The sequence below is a fragment of the Bradysia coprophila genome, unplaced genomic scaffold, assembly GCF_014529535.1.
Source record: "Bradysia coprophila strain Holo2 unplaced genomic scaffold, BU_Bcop_v1 contig_324, whole genome shotgun sequence".
Classification (NCBI taxonomy): Eukaryota; Metazoa; Arthropoda; class Insecta; order Diptera; family Sciaridae; genus Bradysia; species Bradysia coprophila.
In genome coordinates this window covers 3,959,954-3,983,282 of record NW_023503584.1, presented here as the reverse complement: position 1 = coordinate 3,983,282, position 23,329 = coordinate 3,959,954, and the positions used below count along the sequence as shown (strand labels likewise).

Below are 23,329 nucleotides of genomic sequence, written 5' to 3'. Positions count from 1 at the left end.
TTTGTGCACAATACTGCCGCGCCGTAACAAGTGTTTCTTATGCAAATTATTTGTAGAAAAAGTTTCTTTTGCAAATTATTTATTTGCATTTTCGATCAATACAAGTAGTTTCTTATGAAATTAAAAATTGATAAAAAATAAATAGTAAAGTACCGTTAAGTGTTCCTTATGCAAATTACGGCAGAATACTAGGGAATCCATCTTTTTACGAAATGTAACGTAAAGGTAGTTTGTTCGATCTTAGAGAATTCGTCCTTTTACGAAATTTAACGCAATTTAAAACTAATAAAAGCGATAACCAATTTGTACAGTATACTGTATCTAACGGCAAACATTGTTGTAATGTCAGTGTTTATTGAATGAATAAATGTATATATAAGTAGTTTGGTCGATGGTAGGGAATTCGTTGTTTTACGAAATTTAACGTAAAGGCGGATTCTTCGATCCTAAGGAATTAATCTTTTTACGAAATGTAACGTAAAAGGTAGTTTGTTCGATGTTAGGGAATTCGTCTTTTTACGAAATGTAACGTAAAGACAGGTTGTTCGATACTAGGGAATTAATCCTTTTACGAAATATAACGCAACTGCGTTTTGTAGAATACTAGGGAATTCATCTTTCTACGAAATGTAACGTAAAGGCGGATTGTTCGATCCTAAGAAATTATTGCTTTTACGAAATGCAACGTAAAGACAGTTTGTTCGATCTTAGGGAATTCGGCCTTTTACAAAATTTAACACGTAAAGGCGGATTATTAAATCTCGAGGAATTCATCCCTTTACGAAATGTAACGTAAAGGTAGTTTCTTCGATCTTAGGGAATTCATCCTATTGAGATATGTAACGTAAAGGCGGATTGTTCGATAACTTTACGTTACATTTCGTAAAAGGATGACTTCCTCAGGATCGAACAATCCGCCTTTACGTTAAATTTTGTAAAAGGACGAATTCACTAAGATCGAACAAACTACCTTTACATTACATTTCGTAAAACGATCAATTCCTCAGGATCGAACAATATGCCTTTACGTTACATTTCGTAAAGTTTTATTTTCAAAATATCCGGATTTTTTATTCAAATTTTAATTTTTCCGTGTGCCAATAGTCTTTTTGTAATACTGTGGCTAATGTCACCGGGTGCCAATAGTCTCTTTATAATACTGTGGCTAATGGCACCGGATGCCATTAGCATTAGTATAATAAAGAGACTATTGGCACCTGGTGCCATTAGCCGCAGTATAATAAAGAGACTATTGGCACAAGGTGACAATAGTCTCTTCCTTTTTTTTAAATGTAAGTATAAGAGATGATTTGTACACAGACACACACATTATAAGTAATCTACAACTTTAACGAGAAGTCTATTGATTACAGTTCTAACGTACTGGAATTCAAGTTTATTCATTTCCTGTCCACTACTATATGGATTGATGTTACATTGAAATGTTGTATATATTTCTTTCCAAAAAAATGTTAAGTGACCGTTTTTGACAGATAAAAATTGTTGTTGATATTTTGCCTGATATAGAGCCTTTGTTCGTTCTCGTACCTATTTCGAAATTTGATTATATGAGCAAAATATTTAGTGAATTTCAGAATAAATGTTTTGTGAAACTATAAGTTTCAACTTACACAAGTTGCTCCATACATATAATTCAAGCAACGTATGCAACATTTTTTCTCTAAACCACTCTTGAAAAACATTGCATCCAACATATTTCCAGCTCAAACGAATTTTTCTACATTTTTCTACATTTTTTCGATGGCATATTGTTTGATATGAGGTGCTCTAACCTCCGACCCAAGTACGGTTAATTTAACGAATGGAACGTATTATACCAACGGACACGGTTGATAGTGTGACCTTTTACAGTATTTGTCGTCACTGTAAGTTTCATGCTTCACTTTTCAGATAAGACATTGAAGAGGGTGTGTAATTTCAAGAAGGGTGAATCAGCAGTTCTCAATGATGCTTTAGGTTAATCCCAACTAATTTGTGTTCTCCTTCAGAAATGGTAGAAATACATTCACATTTAAAATTGGTTTGTTTCCTATTCAAATAGCTTCGCAAAACTTTGCAGTAAGAGGAGCAATACCACAGTTTAAAATACAAAAGATAATTTACTTCCCTGTATCCGGTTAGTGGATTAAGATGACCGTAACAAGGTGGTCGAATGAAATCATCTACTATATTCAATGAATATTATTTATATCCTGCAATTCTTTTATCGGTATTTAATTTTGTAAGAACTTTCAGTTCAGTTCCTAACTTTTCGGTCAAACAGTAGCCTATAGGTTTTTCTTAGGTTTTGTACCAATGAGACACAGACAGTATTCTCAAACGCTTTGTGCAACTTCGTCTGTTGTCATATACCAATTAGGGCATTTTTTTTAAACAAAACATTGCCGCCTAAAATTTCAGCTCTTTTATTTAGCATTCAACTCCTATACCATAACGAGCGATCTTAATTTGTCTTTTCACATTTTCATAGACGATTTCCCCAATAAACATCACTATACTTAGTGACAATGCCATCAGATATAACTGGAAAATTGCCTTTAAATCACTTACAGATAGGTCTTTCAGTGAGTTTTCCTCTTCCACTATCGTTTGTGTCGTATTTTTAGACCGTCTGTCCCATATGTCGATTAGCCCAGCATTGTGGAAAAGTCCAATTTTCTCGTTCACCACTTCTGTGAGATAAGAATTTTTGGGCAAATATGCGACCATTGAAATTGTCATGAAATCCTCCTTGCAAAAAACGTTCGTAAATTTTCTGTCCTTCAAACCATTGTTGTACATAAGCAACGAACCAGTATGCATTAGCGCTCCTTTAAAATTAGCATTCGAAATCTTCTCCAACAATACGTCGAAGTCGGATAAATTGACGAATTTTCGACTGCAATAGTTGAAATCAGTGGAAAGAATGAGATAACAGTTGTACCACTATCATATCATGAATTACCTGGCAAAGCTGTGATGTGATAAATTTAAATAATTTTCATAAAGAGTCAGGCTGTACACAGCGTAACCTCTATCGATAATTTCCTCAATGGATTGGGCCGATTTAAGCTTTCCATTGGAATTGAGAAATTTGAAAAGTGAGGCTTGGTATAAGGTTCGAATGACAAAACTAAAAATCACAAATTTTACAATGATCATTCTCGGAATGGTGAAATTGGGCATCGATATTCGTGACATTCCCAAGGTATCCGCAATGAAATCCATGAATCCGTTATCGTACCCAGTACCAAATGCGTCAATTTTTATGTCTTTTGAACTGATGCTAATACTGAATACGATGATTGTACAAGACAGTAAGACACACAAAATTAGGACCCAGGTTCGAGAGTCAAAAGTTCTTGATAAATTTTCGAATTGTGTGTAGCTGCGTCCAGGTGGCACGGCAAATTTCAGAAATTCAAAGAAAATTGGAATTGTGAAGTCGACATAAGAAGTTCTACTCAAATCGAGAAACAAATTTCCGATAAACAGATCCGCTTTTCTGTTCGCCACGATCCGTATACAGGTTTCGTAAGCCGATATAGAAGGGTGGTAGTCCAGTTGGGTTGTAAAATTTAACGTACTTGCTAATGCATCAATCATTTCGATCACTCGACCGGTAAGGATTCGCTTTCCGTTGATGTACTCCTCGCGAACGATGTATGGCACAACGTTTTTGTATGTTGTCACTGTCAGTCGACAACTATGAAAGTTATGAAGTTTCTCCGGGAAAAATTGATCATTTTCCCATTTCCGTCTGTTCTCATCAAACTTATTTATCACTTTCGGCTCAACGTCGTCGCATTTGAGATCATTAAACGGTAAAAATGTTTGCAAGAAAATTTTCGAATTTTTCATTGTTACAAACGTCACATTTATGAAAGACTTTTTCCAAAGGATGCTCACCAATTCGTTCATGAAACTTTGATTCAACTCGTTTCGAATAACGATTAAGAGATATCCATTTGAATCAATGCAGTCAAAATTTATCTGCAACAGTTGTTCAGCCTTAACTAAGATCAATGAGCTTTCCGCTATCGGTGCAGTAGTTGCACTAGCACAAACATTTGTTACAAAATATGTCGTATGGGTTGGTATCAGACAATTATGTAGAGTTCCATCCATAAATTGTATGTGAAGGGGAGATGAAAATATGCCGCCACTTAAGATGCTATTTACAGCTGCACAGAAACCAAACCCTTCCTCATCCACTTTCATTGTATGAGCGGTTGTCGTCAAAGATATCAAGAACTTTAAAATGAAGCAATTGAAATAATAATCCATTGCTGTTCGATTGCTTGAGTGAATACAACTACATATTACAAAACGACGAAGTTGTAAATAGTAAAAGTTTGACTAAACGTTTCGTCATGTTTAACTTGTCATTAATTTATTTACCATCAGCCGACATAACATTTACCCTGTAGGGGTTTCCCTTTACTGATGAATCTGCTTCATTTCACTAGAAATATATGTTTTTCTGTAAATAATAGAATCACAAGGGATAAAAAGTTGAAAAGGTGAGTTTCAGTGTGAATTTTTGTGATGCGAGGCGAAGCCGAGATCAACGAAAATGTAATGGATTCTACATGCTTTTGAGCTTTAAGTAAAATCTCTTGTTTCCCGTAGTAACTATAGTAGTATTAAATCTAGTCTACTTTCAACCCTAGGAGATCAAATCGTGCGATGAGGCGTGAAAAACGAAGTTTAGAGTTAAAAAAAAAATACTTTTGAAAATTTGCCTCTCCCGCCTTGATTACACCAAATAAGATTGTAATGATAAAAGAACAAATAATTTCAAACGACAACACAACACACTGCTATTTACACATCAAACACACGAGTTTAACTGAATGATTAGCCTATACGATTATTCATTTGGGAAATTCCATTTCAAGTTACTCCAGTGTCAGTCGACTCTATAATCCGTTTACAAACAACGGGTTTCTCTGTCTGTATCGAGTGTATTTTGTTTCTTTTGATCTATAGTTTTTCTACAAAGTGATGCAAAGTCTTCTCCTCCATTAGATTTTTAAGATACACTATCCTCTATAAATTTTTTTCGTTCCAATCGATAACAGATGAATAACCGTCTGCAAAAGGTTAAGAGCATTTAATCGACCAGTGGAAGCACAAAATCACAAAATTTCGAATAAATGATAGATAAGGAAATGAAAGAAAATTGAGTGTATGTGTCGAAGCATGGAAGATGTCGCTTTTCATTTCATTACCATCAGATTATCGGAAAATAGTAAAATTGTAAGTTTTGCTAACGAGCAGGACCGCTAGCACGTAAATTACACATATCTCCCTTATACCAAGCATTTACACTGCACATTAGAGAACCCCTTTTTAGAATTGAGCAAACACATTTTTGCCTACAGACTTAAATCTGCAACAATTAAATTTCCTCATCAGTTCCTCAACAATATTTAAAAACTTTCAAAGATTGTCGACTGATAACAGGGACAATTTTAAACAAATTTCCGGCAAGTCATCATCAATTATCATTTCTCTTCTTAATGATTTTTGGCATCTTCTAAATTAAATGATTTTCCTGGTACTATAGTTATGAGCTGTTAACTAATACCACGACAACAATGTATTAGAATTTGATGTGTGTAAGGATGGAATGCGTTAATGTTGATTTAATTAATAATATATTAACGACACAATCAATCTAACACAATGTTTGTAAGTTTGTAAGCGTACGCGAGGTTAACACCATATCTGAACGCGAATCGAAACGAACAACATCTTTGAAAGACCTTACAACATTTTTGCGTTCTTGTCAAAGCACTTCAGGCATGAGTGGTACTCTAAATAGAGTACTGAAACTGTATAAGTGTATCATTCAAATTTTGGAACAGTTATTTACATATCAAGGATAGAATGGGGAAAATAATTTTTTGCTCTGGCGAGTGTAGATACCCGTTGCATGCATACCAGCAAAAAAATGCCTACAATTAAGTATAAAACTTTTCATACCAAAAGGTTTCGAAAGTTGATTTTCCACCATTCAAGGGGCGAAAATGCGGGACAAACTTAGTAGTTTCCGCCATCAGAGCTGTGCCATTATACATGAATGAGGACTGTTTTATTGTACAGTCGGCAAAACTATTTTAGAAACATTTAAGATTTGAATCGGATCATTTTCTCTATTCTGTTTCCTCAAACCACAATCATTATCCACATGAAATGTTTTGACGTCAAAGTCCTTCAAGTACTTCAAATTCAAAGAAACACAATAAACAAACAAAACAAGCAAAACTATTTGTAGCAATCGTTATTTGTTGAGCGAGAAGAAGAAAGTAGGAAATTTCATTCATAGGGTGTTGTTTGTGGCCACAATTCACCCGTGAAAATGAAATTCCTACTTTTTTCCCGAGGTCAACACAATAAAGGCTCCAGAAGTTTCAGATGTGGGAAAATGACTATTTTCTCGCCTGCGTTGTGGAAAGTGAATTTTACAAAAACAATCGTCCTTCCACAGTATGCTTAAACCTTGTTACGTTGCAATTGTTGAAATAACCATGAAAATTGCATTTCAAAAGTCATCCTTGTCAACAAAAAGCCGTCCCACTCAATCGACTTCAAATGATAAAGAGAAATTACCCTATCTTATCTTAACAACGCCGGTTTTTTCGTTCGGCAAAATATAAGTCTGTATCACATTCTTACAAGCTCTACACACTCTATTCACTGCATTTTGTATTATTCGTTCGTCGAATTGTGTGTTTTGTGTTGAGTTGAGTTTAATTAATTTGCTTTGAAACCTGAGTTGAGGTAAAATTGATTGAGTTAAGGTGCTAGAATTTACCATTTTGTGCATATTTGTATCGTTGTTTTGCATCTTCGACTTCGATATTATTTGGTGTTCCCAACTAACTTCATGTAAATTCGATTTTGGTAATATAGTCAATTATGTGATGGAGAAATTCTGCTACAGTCGATCTTAATAATTGTCTTATCAATGTGTCGATGTATGCGATATCATCTTTTATAAACGAATATCATGCTGTTACATAATGTGACATTTATCGGTTGAGGTATCGATATTGACTGCTTGATTTGACTAAAGATTTCAATTATTTCGTCTCTATTTATTATCAAAGAAATGGCTTGCATACAATTTACCACAGCAATTTCACGTTCATCTCTTAATTGAAATACCACAGAAATTGTATTAGATTGCGTTTTGCGAAATATTCTTGTCGGTCTCAAATAAGACTATAAGCTATGATGTCGAAGTGGTTGTCTATCAGCTATTCGTACGATACATTTTTACAATTGCCTCGATGCGAGTGGCAATATTCACCACTCACAGACGGCAAGCGTATTACCGAAATAATTAATCGAATCTCTTACTTTATGTGTTCTGCCAAGCAGCTCTGAGAGCTGCCTTGGTTCTGTTTATTTGTAACCGATTGATACAAAAATGTTTACTTAATAGGTTTCCACGCCATATGGATTAATAAAATTAATCTACTAGGTCCCACCTTTTGGGCGGGTCAGGTCCCTTGACTGACCATTTTTTCAATATATTTTTGATCAATTTCATTGTTGAACTTCCGAAACATCACTGATACAAATACCTACATTTAATGTATCGATTACTCTATACATGACAACAAAATTTGACAGAAAAAGTTCTTCAAATAAACCTTCGAACGTAAGACCGAATGATCTTTGAGTTCTCATTTTTCTTATAAATTTGCAGCAAGATTTTCAATCAACCACAAATCGTAAAAAAAATGAGACTCGTGTGAATTACGGCCCTCGCTCCGCTCTGGCCGCAAACTTCCCACTCGTATGAGCTATCTATTATTCTGTTTGATTGCCATTTTGTCAAATTTAATCAGAGTAGATGCGAAGTTTTACGAATGTGGAACGATGAGAGGACTCTTTCACTTTGGTAAAAAATAAAAAACGCGATAGATGTTCTTCTCTTACAGTTTTGTACAAAAAAGGAAGTCCCCCGGTACTTACTAAATTTACAAAACCTTCAATCGTGAATAAAATTTGGATGGTAATAAACGACCGATAAATTAATTTATTTTTTTTTGTCGTTTCTTCACTTTTGTCGATTTTTTTCGTCGATTCAGAAAGCGACAAAAGTGAAGAATTGACGAAACGTCTCTAAGTTACATTTCGTAGAAGGATGAATTCCCTAGGAACGAACAAAACGCCTTCTCATTACATTTCGTTGAAGGATGGAGTCCCTAGGAACGAACAGAACGCCTTTGCATTACATTTCGTAGAAGGATGAATTCCCTAGGAGCGAACAGAACGCCTTCTCATTACATTTCGTTGAAGGATGGAGTCCCTAGGAACGAACCGCCATTGCTTTATATTTCCAAAATCGACAAAGTGTGAAGGAAAGCCTTTTTTTACTGATTTACTGAAGAGGTGCCAGCGACATGTACCACATTTCTATCGGTAATTTATTATTTTTTATCGGTAAAATTGAATGAGTTGTAAAATATTTTGTTTGATTGTTGGAATAATGAATTTAAAAAAAATAATTTTTAGAAATTAGTTGAGAATGACTTAAGTTACATTGCCTACAAAGAAAGATGGTTACATTTAACATAAAAATTTCCTACACTTTTCAATCATAGTGTGCTCATTTGATAGCAGGCATTTTTCTGCCGTAAGACATTGAGTAAAAAACATCTTTCTTTGGTATAGTAGACGCATTAAATTTGTTAGTCAACTATCAAATTTGATAGTCAACTATCAATTTTGATAGTCAACTATCAATTTTGATAGTCAACTATCAATTTTGATAGTCAACTATCAATTTTGATAGTCAACTATCAAATTTGATAGTCAACTATCAATTTTGATAGTCAACTATCAATTTTGATAGTCAACTATCAAATTTGATAGTCAACTATCAAATTTGATAGTCAACTATCAAAATTTGATAGTCAACTATCAAAATTTGATAGTCAACTATCAAGTTGTTAGTCAACTATCAAGTATCAACTATCAAGTTGTTAGTCAACTATCAAATTTGATAGTCAACTATCAAGTTGTTAGTCAACTATCAAATTTGATAGTCAACTATCAAGTTGTTAGTCAACTATCAAATTTGATAGTCAACTATCAAGTTGTTAGTCAACTATCAAATTTGATAGTCAACTATCAAATTGTTACTCAACTATCAAGTTGTTAGTCAACTATCAAATTTGATAGTCAACAATCAACTATCAATTTTGATAGTCAACTATCAAATTTGATAGTCAACTATCAATTTTGATAGTCAACTATCAAATTTGATAGTCAACTATCAAGTTGTTAGTCAACTATCAAATTTGATAGTCAACTATCAAGTTGTTAGTCAACTATCAAATTTGATAGTCAACTATCAAGTTGTTAGTCAACTATCAAATTTGATAGTCAACTATCAAGTTGTTAGTCAACTATCAAGTTGTTAGTCAACTATCAAATTTGATAGTCAACTATCAAGTTGTTAGTCAACTATCAAATTTGATAGTCAACTATCAAGTTGTTAGTCAACTATCAAATTTGATAGTCAACTATCAAGTTGTTAGTCAACTATCAAATTTGATAGTCAACTATCAAATTTGATAGTCAACTATCAAATTTGATAGTCAACTATCAAATTGTTACTCAACTATCAAGTTGTTAGTCAACTATCAAATTTGATAGTCAACATCAGATTTGTTAGCAGTTCACTAACAAGAGATGTTTACCGGTTAGAGGCTGGGCATGTACTGACGAAATTTTTCTTTTTACTTGTTTCATGCACATTATCGAAAACATACTTATACGATTTACACACACTACGCAACCAAATCAAATTTCATCAAAGTAATCTTTTTCGATAGAGGCTATAATCAACAGTGTAAAATCCTGTTTTTCCTGGATAGCTTCCAGATCCTTCGTCCCACATTGCCCATCTTCGAACTTAGCCTCGAGATTTTAATTCCACATATTTAAAAAAAAGATTCATCCAAATAGCTTGAGAATTACTCAAGTTATCGTGCCTTCAACGATTTTTTGTCACCCACATTTAACGTTTTTCATACCATTTCATACATTTTCAATCATAGTGAACTTTTTTGTCACCCACATATTTCGGTATTTTCTGGTGTAAGACCCTGACTTTCAGTCAAGGGAATTAAGTCTGTTGTTTAAATTGCTTGCAACTATCGAATACTAGCCAAAGATCATGCATATTTTCGACATCGTTGCAGTTTTTAAAAGTTTAATTAATGCGAATCCTGTTTTTCTAGCGCACTATGTCTGACTTACCAAAAATGGAATACGTACGATTCGGCAAAACAGGTCTAAAGGTGGATTAAATTGCTATATTTCTATCTAACTATTCTATTAAATTGATGAACAAAATGTGTCAGGTATCGAGAATTTGTCTCGGTTGTATGTCTTATGGCAGTCCGGCATGGAGTCCTTGGATCAAGGAAGAAGAGGAATCAATCAAACAAATTAAACTCGCATATGAAGCCGGAATCAATTTCTTTGATACTGCTGACGTGTACTCAAGTGGCCTGAGTGAAATTATACTGGGAAAAGCTTTGAAGGAAATCGGTGCTCATAGAGGTATTACCTAAATCGTTTCACAAAGAGTTATTCCGCATACCACAAATAATTTTTAGGTCGTGTTGTGATTGCTACGAAATGCTTCTTCCCCGTCTACGATTCTCCTGTCGGCTTAAAAAACTTTGCTAATTTTGCACAAGACCCTGACCTAGTCAACCGTGTGGGTCTTTCTCGCAAGCATATCTTCGATGCGGTTGAAGCTTCATTGAAAAGGCTTGGAGTTGACTACATTGATCTTTATCAAATCCATCGTCTTGATACTGTAAGCAATTGATTCTCGAATTGAAGTTACTTAAGGAGAAGCAAATATTTTTTTTGATTGTCTTGAAGGGTACTCCGATGGAAGAAATCATGGAGGCGCTCAATGATTTGGTACGCTCCGGTAAAGTGAGATACATTGGCGCCAGTGCGATGTCTGCATGGCAATTCCAAAAACTGAACAACATTGCAGAGCGCAGAGGCTGGGCTAAGTTCGTATCCATGCAAAATCTGTACAACCTTCTGTTCCGTGAAGAAGAAAGAGAAATGATTCCGTACTGTCTTGATGCTGGAATTGCCGGTATTCCCTATTCACCGCTAGCGTCTGGCATTATTACAGGAAAGAATAGAACCACAACTCGTGCTGGTAGTGCGCATCTAATGACCACCATTTATCCAAATACAAAGCAAGAAAGTAACGATGTTATTGTGTCGCATGTCGAAGAAATTGCCAAGAAGTATAATGCAACCAATGCTCAAATCGCGTTGGCTTGGCATTTTACGAAGCCCTACAGCACTTCACCGATCGTGGGAGTTAGTAAAATCGAACAACTTTACGATTTGCTTGGAGCATTGAAAATTAAGCTCACCGAAGAAGATGTTAAGTATTTGGAGGAACCTTACACACCACGTCCACCTCAAACATTGAACTTTTAAGCTTTTTGTATGCATATCACGTTGGATTTTAATTGAATAAAATCGAATTTTTGGGTGTTGTTGTTAACACCGTTGTCTGTTTTGCGTGCGACGAAAAAATTGTGACGTGAACGACTTCAAGAAATGAAATTTTCAGTAAAGATTCTTAAAGAACAGAAATATTTTAACCTATTACAGACGGCAAACATATGACCAGTAATATTATCGCGTCTATTACTTCCATTGATCAAAGTATTTTTAACGAGATTTTTAATCGATTGATTTCAAATCTTGTACTTCAATTGTTTTAACATGCATTTACTATATAAAGGACAATGTTACCCAGAGCTTGTCATTATTTTGGTCGTCGTTATCGATAACAGATGAATAGCCAAATATATGTGACAGGTTGATCAGTCGATACGTAACACTCGTCCATCTAACATGACTGTTGAAACAATGGATATCTATTTTTTTAGTTCTGATCAAAAATCTAAAACCCTAAACTCATGGAATATCACACATAATATTTTGGAATGTAGTGAATAAGATCGGAATTGAATGTCGATAGTGTGATAGTGAATGTCGATAGTAGCTGTATGTGCCGTTCGGCCGGCAACAAACACACATACACTCACTCACTCATAGAACAATTTTTACAATACTATTATCATAAACTGTCAGCTAATGTCATAAACAGTGTAGTTAGAATTAACAACATTGCCAATCTAACAAAGGATTTGTGACACACGATTCAAAAACAGATAATTTCTCAGAAAAGTCTTAATAATTCTTGCACTTTTGTACGTACGCTGCCATTATGACATCGATTGACATTTTTATTTCAATCATTGATTGAATCAACCAATCATTCTACACATCGGCACCAACAGACTATCTAATTCAAATGATAACAAGAAATTATACTAACTTATCTAAATAAAAACCGGTCTTTTCATTCACTAAATAAGCAGCCTACACATACATTCTACGGGGTACACAACTCCAATCATTGTATATTCGGTCGTCAAATTGTGTGTTTCGTGAACTATACATTATTGCTTTCAATACACTGAGTTGAGGTAAAATTGATTAAGATGTTAGAGTTTATCATTTCGTGAATATTTGCATCGGTAAATTCCACTTCTCATTGAAATATTTGATGTGAATTCTATTTTAGTCAGTTCTTGAATAGTTTAATTCGGCTATTCCATTTTAATAAAGTCTTATTAGCACTACAACAATTGCATACGATAGCATCTGCTATAAATGAATATCATTTTGTTACATGAATTGGCATCGAGGTATCAGTATTGACTGCTTGATTACACTGAATATTTCGAACATTTTATCGCTTTATTATATCAAAGGATAATACAATTTGCTAAAGCTGTGGCATGTTCATTTACTAATAAAAATACCTTAGTAATTGCGTGTAATTGCGAAATATTGTTTTCGTTCTCAAGAAGACGTTAACCGGTAGGACTTTGTGTTGGAGTAAATAAGCAGCTGTTAGGATTCAGTATTTGCTTTATTCAAACTAAAACCGTACAGCCGTGTGGACTGTACTAAGTAGAAATCGTAAGTGATTACAAGAACATAAACTATAGCTTAATAGGTAACAAATGGTATAACAAATCGTATAATGAATTTGCATGCAATGATGTCAGTTCTAAACTCCAACACTTTGACTTCCCTGTACGATATCTATTTTTACGTACTTGCTGATATTTAACTGATAATAAACCAAAGTAAAAATTTTGAGAGATTCTTACGAGGAATTTTGTTAATAACTCGTGTAAAAATGTCAATTGCGAAATCCGCCAATAATTAAAAAATCTTGTTTTTTCAGTAAGTCATCAAAATGTCTGATTTACCCAAAATGGAATACGTACGCTTCGGCAAAACAGGCCTAAAGGTAATAAAACTGCTAAAATTATTTCTATTTATTCATCTGATGAACGAAATGTGTCAGGTATCGAAAATATGTCTGGGATGTATGTCATATGGTAATCCGGCATGGAGTCCTTGGGTCAAAGACGAAACGGAATCAATCAAACAAATTAAACTCGCATATGAAGCCGGAATTAATTTCTTCGATACTGCCGACGTGTACTCAAATGGCTTAAGTGAAGTCATACTCGGAAAAGCTTTGAAGGAAATCGGTGCTCATAGAGGTATTACATAATCGTTGCACATAGAGTTACGAAAACTATAAAATGATTATTAGGTCGTGTTGTGATTGCTACGAAATGCTTTTTCCCCGTCAACGATGATTCTTCCGATACCCCAAAAACTTTCGCTAGCTTTTCCAATTTTGCGAGAGACCCTGACCTAGTCAACCGTGCTGGTCTTTCACGGAAACATATCTTCGATGCGGTTGAAGCTTCGTTGAAAAGGCTTGGAGTTGACTACATTGATCTTTATCAGATCCATCGCCTTGATACGGTAAGCAATTGATTCTCGAAATGAAGTTACTCAAGGAGAAGCAAATAATGTTTTATGACTGTCTTGAAGGGTACTCCGATGGAAGAAATCATGGAGGCGCTCAATGATTTGGTACGATCCGGTAAAGTGAGATACATTGGCGCCAGTTCGATGTCTGCATGGCAATTCCAAAAACTAAACAACATTGCTGAGCGCAGAGGCTGGGCAAAGTTCGTATCCATGCAAAATCTGTACAACCTTCTGTTCCGTGAAGAAGAAAGAGAAATGATTCCGTACTGTCTTGATGCTGGAATTGCCGGTATTCCCTATTCGCCGCTAGCGACTGGCCTCATTACAGGGAAGAATAGAAACACAACTCGTGCTAAAAGTGCACATCTAATGACCAAAATTTATCCAAACACAAAGCAAGATAGTAACGATGTTATTGTGTCGCATGTCGAAGAAATTGCCAAGAAGTATAATGCAACCAATGCTCAAATTGCGTTGGCCTGGCATTTTACGAAGCCCTACAGTACTTCACCGATCGTAGGAGTAAGTAAAATTGAGCAGCTTTACGATTTGCTTGGAGCTTTGAAAATTAAACTCACCGAAGAAGATGTTAAATATTTGGAGAAGCCTTACACAACACGTCCACCTCAAACTATGAACTTCTAAGCTGTTTGTACATAACGCTGGATTTTTGTTGAATAAAATCAATTTTTTGTGTGGTTGCAATCAATGAATTTATTTGATTGGCTAACATCAAGGATCAAAATCAAGTTACTGAAAAAGAGTTCTTTTTAAATGAATGTGTTGAACCTTTCAACAATGAAAATATAGGCTCATGCGTAATCTTTTACTTCATTTGTTTAAACATTCATTTAGCCTGATAAACATACACTTGCTACAAAGCATGTTGGGCCTGTTGTCTTTTGAAGGTAAATGACGATCGCAAAGTGATAATGATGATATAATGAGACAAAGATAATTGACTTCAAGGGACTTCCTGTGATCCTAATTTCGTAAACTTTCACTCTTTTTACCATTATCTCTTGGAACCCATGGAACCCATATTTCGTTTCGAATAAGGTTGCTAAATGCAGTTGTCAACGTTAGCCATCATTTTTGAACCAGTTCCAATTTCGTAATAGTACATCAATATCACGAGACTATTCTCTATTTCATGTAAAAAAATATGGTTCATTGGTATCGCTGGCAGACTGCAGATAAATAGATGCTCAGGTTCAGACGGTTCAGGTCAGCAGCATATACAAGTAAAATAAGTCAGATCACCCACCACATTGAACATAAAATAACAACAACCGAGCCCACTATTACTATGCCTGTTGTCGTCCCGTTGACCTGTAGCATGCTAATGTTATATAATGGGGATGCGAAATGACATCGTCCATACGAACCTCCATTTATTTGCTTTATAATCAACGATATAACATCCATTGTTCTGATATTCATATTATATGTGTAGGACTATAAACCTCATCTTGTTATTTGAAAATAAATTAAAATGCATGTCACTACTTCAGCAGCAGCTGGATGCACAATAATGATAAATATGTGCATAAACCTGTCAACAACAGTGTATTAAAACACACTGAAATGTTGTTATTTTAGTATGATGTTGCTATTTGCATCCATATGGATTCTTTCGCAACACTCGAATTTGTTTAAATGTAAATAATTTTATAAAATCCATTTGAATTATTTGAACATAAATATACATAGATGTACACGCTGCGATCGCCGAATAAGCTCAGGCACATATATAAATTGTATACCCATTAATTTCACCGAATGCATGTTTGTTTTATATAACATAAAATGTTATTTAAAATCATCACTCCGGTATTTGTGTTAAAGTAAAAATGTATGTAATAAGTGTGCGCTATCGTGTATCCATCCACACATTAAAAAAACTCCATACGTGGAAAATGGTTTTTTGTGGAAAATTGGTTTGTATTGATTCGTATTTTATGCATGAGAAAACTTTAAAAAAAAAAGCTTTTCCGAACGTGTACACATTTTTTTTTGCTTATATCTCACCCTATTTCGACAATATTTTCTTCGCACATAAAATCCCTGGAAACAATAACCTCTGAACGATGATTCGGTACTTATAAAATTATGGATGAATCGAGGCGAACTGGGAAACCATTTCAAATGATTGTCGAACAAAAAAAAAAAGAATTTCTCCTCGAAATTATAACCAATATTTTGATCTTTCCTTCCAAGCATCTGAACATGACATAAATTGATTAAGCTCTCTCGGTATATTATCGATGGTGATTGATACGACATTTTCGACTCATATACACAAATTGCCGCATTTCAAAAAGCTTAAATTAAAAAAAGTTTAATTCAATAAAAAAAAATGGGATGTGGAGTGAATGAATGTTTCCGTCCATCAATTATTGCTGAATGTAAAATTGATTTTTTTTCCGGGGTCCATGCAGATAGAACGAAATGGGAAAGGAATTTGTTCGTCACATTTTTGTGACACACAAATTTTATCGAAAAATTGATCAACCCTAATTCAAGCGACGACAGTTCATGAAATATTTTGTAATTTAATCAAGAGTAACAAATTTCGCGTTTCATATTTAAATGTTATATTTGATAGGAGCTTGGACGTAAACATGAAAAAGTGACAAGGAATTTTGAATTTGAGGTGGAGAACGAATTTCAATCCTCTTCATACCACTCAGTCCACATGATGCGATATTGACGTTACTTTACGTACACATACGAACGTGTCGCAATCGATTATTACAGAAATGCCTTCTTAATCACAGAAGACCTTAGAGTAATTATAACTAGAGAGGAAATTTCGAACAAAATTACGTAAAATATGTGGTCCCAACATCAAATACGAAATGTTTGGTAGTATGTGTTTGCCCTCTTAATTAAGAGGGCAAATTTCGGCGCATAAAATTTGAATTAAGTTACCAATCATTTTTTTTACTTTTTTCTTGTGAAAATTTTGATACAAAAATAAGTGATATAGCTGGACTGTCATTTTCTGTGATTAAGAACAATGGCGTTTAATTTAAATTACGATCCCCCAATATCTCAAATTCGCTTGGAAATTTGGTATACAAGACAAGTTAACAGATTCTGTCGGAATTTTTTTATATTATTTTTTAACAAAAGTCATTTTTGCACTGTCCCTCGAATAAACAATTGACTGATAGTTGAATTAATTTATTTATTCTGAAGATCCGACCTATTGCTAGTAAAGACAAAACATTGAGACAAAACGAAACCACATCCAACACGTGGATCTGTGATTATTTCTATTGATGTCACTTTCCATGAAGTGATTTTCACATACTCTGGTGTGTTTGTTCACATAACATTGCTGATTGTTTGATTGAAGAATTATTTATTCCCTTGACTGAAAGTCAAGGGTCTTACGCCAGAAAATACCCTAAAATGTTTGTTACCACACAATGTATGAAATGTTATCAAAAACGTAATTGTTTGTAACCTATTTTTCTTTGTCATCACGATAACTTGAGTAATTCATAACCGATTTTGATGATTTTTTTTTAATCGACGAGGAATGAACTTCCTGAGGTTAAGTTCGAAGATGAGCCATGTCGGGATAAAGCCCTGGAAGTTATTCCAGAAAAACAGGATTTTACTCTGTTGATAATTGATAATACACCACTGATAATTGATATAATTGATAATTCCCTTCACTGTTGATAATTGATAATCTAATGTGTTATTCCCTTGACTGGCAGAAAATAGTGAACAATTTAAGTTCTTAAAATTATACATTTGACATTTGTAAGGTCAAGTTCGACGATGAGCTATATGGGATCACCGCTTCGGAAGTTATCCCAGAAAATAGAAATGCAATGTATTAAATGAACATTATAAATGATCTTCGATAATTGGTATTTGATAATTGATAATTGAAATTTTATATTTGATAATTAACAAGCGGCACCCAAAATTACATATAATGAAAAAAGTCAAGCAAATCTAACATTAGACAACTCCGACGAGTGTGATGTTTGCGGCCCAATCGAAGCGAGGGTCGTAATTCACACGAGTCGCGGTATCTTATTGTCACATTAGACAACTCGGACGAGCAAGTTTGCGATCAGAGCAAACATAATATTAAACAACTCTGACGAGTGTAATGTTTGCGGCCCGAGCGAAGCGAGGGTCGTAATTCACACGAGTCGCGGTATCTTATTGTCACATTAGACAGCTCGGACGAGCAAGTTTGCGATCAGAGCAAATATAATATTAGACAACTCTGACGAGTGTGATGTTAGCGGCCCGAGCGAAGAGAGGGTCGTAATTCACACGAGTTGCGGTATCGTATTGTTAGACAACTCGGACGAACGAGAAGTTTGCGGCCAAAGCAAATCGAACATCAGACAACTCAGACGAGTGTGAAGTTTGCAGCCCAAGCGAAGCGAGGGTTGTAATTCACACGAGTCGCGGTTATTTATTGCAAAATTAGACAGCGAGTCGTGATATTTTGCTTATTACAAAAGAAATAAATTTATGAGTAATTTGAGATTTTTTAGATCCTAAATGTGATGATGTTTAAGGTCAAAATATTGTCATTTGCTTGGACTACAGAAATTGTCCATTCTTAACCAGATCAAAAAATCAATGAAAATAAATTAAGATATCTATAAAAGTCTAATCTGATTGACTATGAAGTTTACCAACATGACCAACCAGCGAAAGACAACAATATTTTGGGAAAATTATCAGTCAAGGGACCCGACCCGCCCAAAAAGGTGGGACCTAGTTTCCATTTCTTGCAATCGGTTTGATCAGACGGAAAACTATGTCAAAAAAAGCTGGGGAGACAACATGCAAGAATGTGGTTATGTGCACATCAATTACTAAGAAAAACAATGTTTTCTACTTCGCATTACTTCGGGACATACACCCTTTAATAGAACAGGAATGGACCATCGCAATTTTATTTATTTTTTGTAAGTTTCACTGATGAAATTTAAAAGTAAATAACATTCAACGCATAAGACTGTTTCGATGAACAACGTCAATAAATATTTTGACAGAAATCTCAAATGTGAGTGTATTGGTAGAAGCTCTACGTAAATCATTACGTAAATGTATCTCATACACATTGATGTCGGGACCGCTTTTCGTAGTGCGAATTTCCTCTCTAGGTATAATTACTCTAAGCAGAAGACCGACACATTTTCCGTTTTGTGGTAAGGCTTTTATGAATTTTCCATGTATTTGTATATGGAGAAATCAAAAACTCAAGGTGTCGGTTCTCAAAATTCCGTCCGTGTAAATCAAAAATATGTTTTTAACAGGAAACACTTCAATTTGACCGAATTTATGATTTTTATGTGAGCTGTTGATGACCAAGATGCTTAGATGCACAGAAATATGATTATATCCTCTCTAGCAAACAAACTAGGAAAATTAGTGCAGCACGGCCACTCCATCACTAATAATTTTAGTGTCACACCTGTCAAAATAAGGTGGTATTTTGACGGCGTCCAAACGAAGTTTGTTCACTAGAGCGAGTATTGTGTACTGTGAATTACAGCCTGTCATAAAAAACTATTTTGCTCACTGTACCACCGGAAAACGAGTCATTACTTCGTTTACATACGTGTAACGTGTAACAACTTTTTTCCCGAAGGCTTAGTGAGTAATTAATAATAGGTTACAACGGACAATGCGAAAATGGTTCTTTACATAAGGTAAGAATTTTGTGATAAAAGCAAACTCGCAAGTGTGTTTTTGAGCAACAAGCTTCGGTGACTGTCTTTTCGACAGAGTTTCTATGTCCGAGCCGAGTGCGAGATACACAACTACACTTGTCGAAAAACAATTACCGAAGTAAAATGCTCAAAAACACACTAGTGGGTTTGTGAGTATCACAAAGTTGTTTCCGAATAATTGAAGTACGTAATACAATGTATTCTGGTTCCACATAGGAAAATGGAAAAAAATTACTGAAAATAGTCCACGTGTAATGATAATTTTCGCAGCGGGCGAATTGGTATGTAATATACATCATTGTCATCCTTCTGTGGTTGGAGCTCTTGCCTTCGCGTCTGGCTCTAACGCTTACACTTGGAAAAATAAAACATTTCCAAACACCAAACAAGGACGTAATCTATTCTATGATTTAATAACTAAGAAAACCCTATAGGTCATTACGTTGCTCCAATTGTGTGTAACGCATATGGAATGAATAGAGAAATGTAAAATGAAATTGTCAATTCTTTTTCCAATTTGTCGATCTACCTTTACTATATTACTATTACCGTGACAACTGACAACACCACTCATCGTACAGTTTATAATCTCATTAGCAGGCTGAAGGTAAAAGTAGCAAGCTTCAATTCCCTCCTGATTGAAGATATCCCGCTTTATTGTGCAATAGATAAGGACGTACAGCCATTTTAGTAATATATCAAAATTAAATATTGCAAGCTCCACACATGTGAACAAGTATTAATTTCTCCCTAGCTGCTTGATAAACTAATTGTACCACTATCAAGTCTTGTCTTCGGTTCAACAACCATCACATAAGCGAGGAAAAGCATCGATGGATCCAGCCATCGAATCAACCCCAATTGATTACAGCAAATCTTCTTCAGCGAATCACTTATTCATTACGACAAAATTGCTAAAAAGCACTTAGTTAATAATAAAACATTTTGCGCTGATACAGCACAGTATTCGAATCAAATGAACATTCCGTGTATAAACAAACTTAAACTTTTAGCTAAATATTTCATTTTAAAAATTGGAAAGAAATTTTCTTTTCTGTTTATTTACTTCCCAGATAGTATATCCGGTGAATGTATAAACTGTAGATTCATCATAAAATCGAATTCATATTATACAACAAATTATTGACTCGATAAAGCTTTCGAGGGAGATGTACTATTTTGCTTCCATTACAAAAGTTCTAATGGAATTACTTGATAACGAAAGCGTTATGTTTGGCAAAATATTATCTTCGCTCCGGCAATTCAATAAAACCAGACGTGTGACTTTATTGATCAATTTTCTCTTTAATTATTTGATGGTAAAACTTTAAAATCTTTACGATGACGATGTAAAGTACAAAAAAAATTGGAAAAATTATGCGCAAGTGTATCTCATTAATATAAAACGGGATTGTTCAAAAAGCGGAAATCAATTCAAACACACACGGCAGAACACATGTGGTAAACTGCTTTTACAAGCAAAATATATCGCAAAATATAATTAATTAAAGTTTACAATAAGGAGTAAAGGTAGCACAGGTATGGTATATCATATTATAGTTGCAGTTTGAGTATATATTTGTATAAGCTGCAGAATAAGTAAAGCAAAATCGTAACACATTAAGGGTATTTGTATAATTTGCGAATTAATTCCATCACTGTTGACTCAGACGAGAATGAATCGTAGAGTAGCTCTGTGCATAAAATTAATGAAATTGTATCAGTTAAGTGGTTTCGAATATAAACTGTATACGAAGCGAATCATGATTAATTTCAGAAATAAGAGGAAAGTAACGAGCAACAGTAATGTTTGATCCATGACTAGCAGCTTGTTCGAATTAAGCAGCCGTTAAGCTTGAGTATAGTAGAAGTTAATTTAATCAGATATACATTTCGCGGCGTCCACTTTACTTTACGATTTTATCTAGTTACGTTTCCTGGCTCGCTGAACTTTTTCTTGACAATTCGACGCTAGTATTTTACTTACGGTTTAGTACCCAATTTACGTCATTTTCGGCCATACGGAAAACAAAAGTATGTAAAGTAAACTTTTGTTGGCCCGTTAAGAAAAAATTTTGTTTGCAACTCGGTGATAAATGAATTTTCATGCTTTGGGCAATCCTTTTTAACACACGATGTAGAATGTCAGACTCGGCCTCGAATGGTAATCTACACATTTACACTCAATGGCATAATAGTATATTAAAGTACCGGTAAATATTGCCAGCGTTATACACTCATGTACATCACACAAAACACGAGTGCAACGATAATATTCCATTTTATTTAGTGTACGGTTTATTTGTGTCAAAATCGTATAATTCAAATAATGCAGTAGCCAAAGAACATGCTGTGTCCATGAAAGGTGAAGGGGATGTCTTGGGTGATTTGGAAAGCTATTGATACCCAGATTACGAAAAGTTCGGGTGCCAGACTGAAATCCTGTCAGTTTTCGAGAAAAGAGGGGGGGGGGGAGTTTGGAGGGCAGTGCTTCAGTTTTTGACCGTTTTGGCCCTGCACCTTTCATGGACACAGGATGTTCTATGGCTACTGGATTAAAAGGAACAATAAAGAAAAGATAAAAATTGAATTTAAATTAAGAAGAACATCACAAGTAGGACGACAGAACATTACAATTTGAGAGTCGAAAGCCAACTTACAGCATCATCGGTCAAATTGGTGAAATCACTTACTTGTCCCGTGTATTTACTATTCGGACAATCAAGCAAAATATGATTCATGGTCTGTCTCGCCTCACCACAGCTGCAACTTGGATCGTTGATAAATTTCCACTTGAACATCATATCATTGCAGACCTGACCTGACCTCAGCCAATTTAAAATGCACCATATTATCCGTGGGTGTGCAAGTTCTTTCTTATCACTTAGGTGGGACACGAAGTCGAACAGTTGACTTTGTCTGTTCGGCGTTCCTTCCAAGCTTCTTTTGGGTCAAATCCATTGGAGTGCAGGTTGCTTGCCGTAACAATCCGAGGTTTTCTGGATTTTTTAAACAGTGTTTAATGTCGATGTATTCAACGCGATGCAATAAATAACTATTCTGAGGCCGCGTAAAAGTCATGTGAGTCATAATATGTTATTTGTCCCATCACTGTCTAGATGCCAGATGATACAGCCTGCACTTCTCACAAGTTGTAGTGATTCCGCACCACAACCTGCATTTTTTATTGAATCAATTTGATTATTAAATTGAATTAAATTGCCTTTCGATTCAATCTAGCGTTTCCTTTCGCCTAACCACAGTAAACTCTGAAACTATGTTTGACACCATTATGGCAGACTCTAAAGTTTAGGTGGATTAAAACATAGCGTTACTACAGCTTGCTAACTATATGGGTAAGAGAATGTGGGATTTATAGAGTTGATGGTGTAACACACAAAAATTTCCACCTTAAATGGAATTTCAATCAAAATAGAGACATGTAGTAATGTACGAACACTTTAAGGATTAAATGATTTATTCGAGATACTAAACTTGCCTTCATCACGGATGGGTGTTATAATTAAATACGTTGTTGAACGCCGTATACGTCGATATATTATGCGGAACAATACAATTGTCAGTCGACAAGAAACGGATATTTGATGGAAATATAAACTTCGTACTCTTTTTTACAGCAGAGCGCAATGCGTCTGTCTGAC

General features: G+C 34.8%; 3 protein-coding genes across 4 annotated transcripts; 2 read left to right on the top strand and 1 right to left on the bottom strand.

Annotated features, from left to right (window-relative positions):
• Positions 1–2,413: 2,413 nt before the first annotated feature.
• LOC119079565 lies at positions 2,414–4,357 on the bottom strand. The gene is made up of 2 exons (XM_037187542.1): positions 2,966–4,357; positions 2,414–2,899 (listed from the first exon to the last, which is right to left on the bottom strand). The coding sequence occupies exons 1-2, from the start codon at positions 4,285–4,287 to the stop codon at positions 2,431–2,433; spliced, it is 1,791 nt and encodes a 596-aa protein (XP_037043437.1). The 5' UTR covers positions 4,288–4,357; the 3' UTR covers positions 2,414–2,430.
• Positions 4,358–6,696: 2,339 nt separating this feature from the next.
• Positions 6,697–14,653, top strand: LOC119079519 (versiconal hemiacetal acetate reductase-like). 2 transcript variants are annotated; one of them, XM_037187486.1, is made up of 6 exons: positions 6,697–6,789; positions 10,269–10,328; positions 10,392–10,593; positions 10,650–10,855; positions 10,924–11,511; positions 14,613–14,653. In XM_037187486.1, the coding sequence occupies exons 2-5, from the start codon at positions 10,275–10,277 to the stop codon at positions 11,506–11,508; spliced, it is 1,047 nt and encodes a 348-aa protein (XP_037043381.1). In that variant the 5' UTR covers positions 6,697–6,789; positions 10,269–10,274; the 3' UTR covers positions 11,509–11,511; positions 14,613–14,653. The 2 variants fall into 2 exon arrangements, with proteins under 2 accessions (XP_037043381.1, XP_037043380.1); XM_037187485.1 differs by lacking the exon at positions 14,613–14,653 and having other exon boundaries at positions 10,924–11,524.
• Positions 12,468–14,648, top strand: LOC119079518 (versiconal hemiacetal acetate reductase-like). The gene is made up of 5 exons (XM_037187484.1): positions 12,468–12,569; positions 13,340–13,405; positions 13,463–13,664; positions 13,718–13,935; positions 14,005–14,648. Exons 2-5 carry the CDS (start codon positions 13,352–13,354, stop codon positions 14,587–14,589), a joined length of 1,059 nt encoding a protein of 352 aa, XP_037043379.1. The 5' UTR covers positions 12,468–12,569; positions 13,340–13,351; the 3' UTR covers positions 14,590–14,648.
• Positions 14,654–23,329: the final 8,676 nt, after the last annotated feature.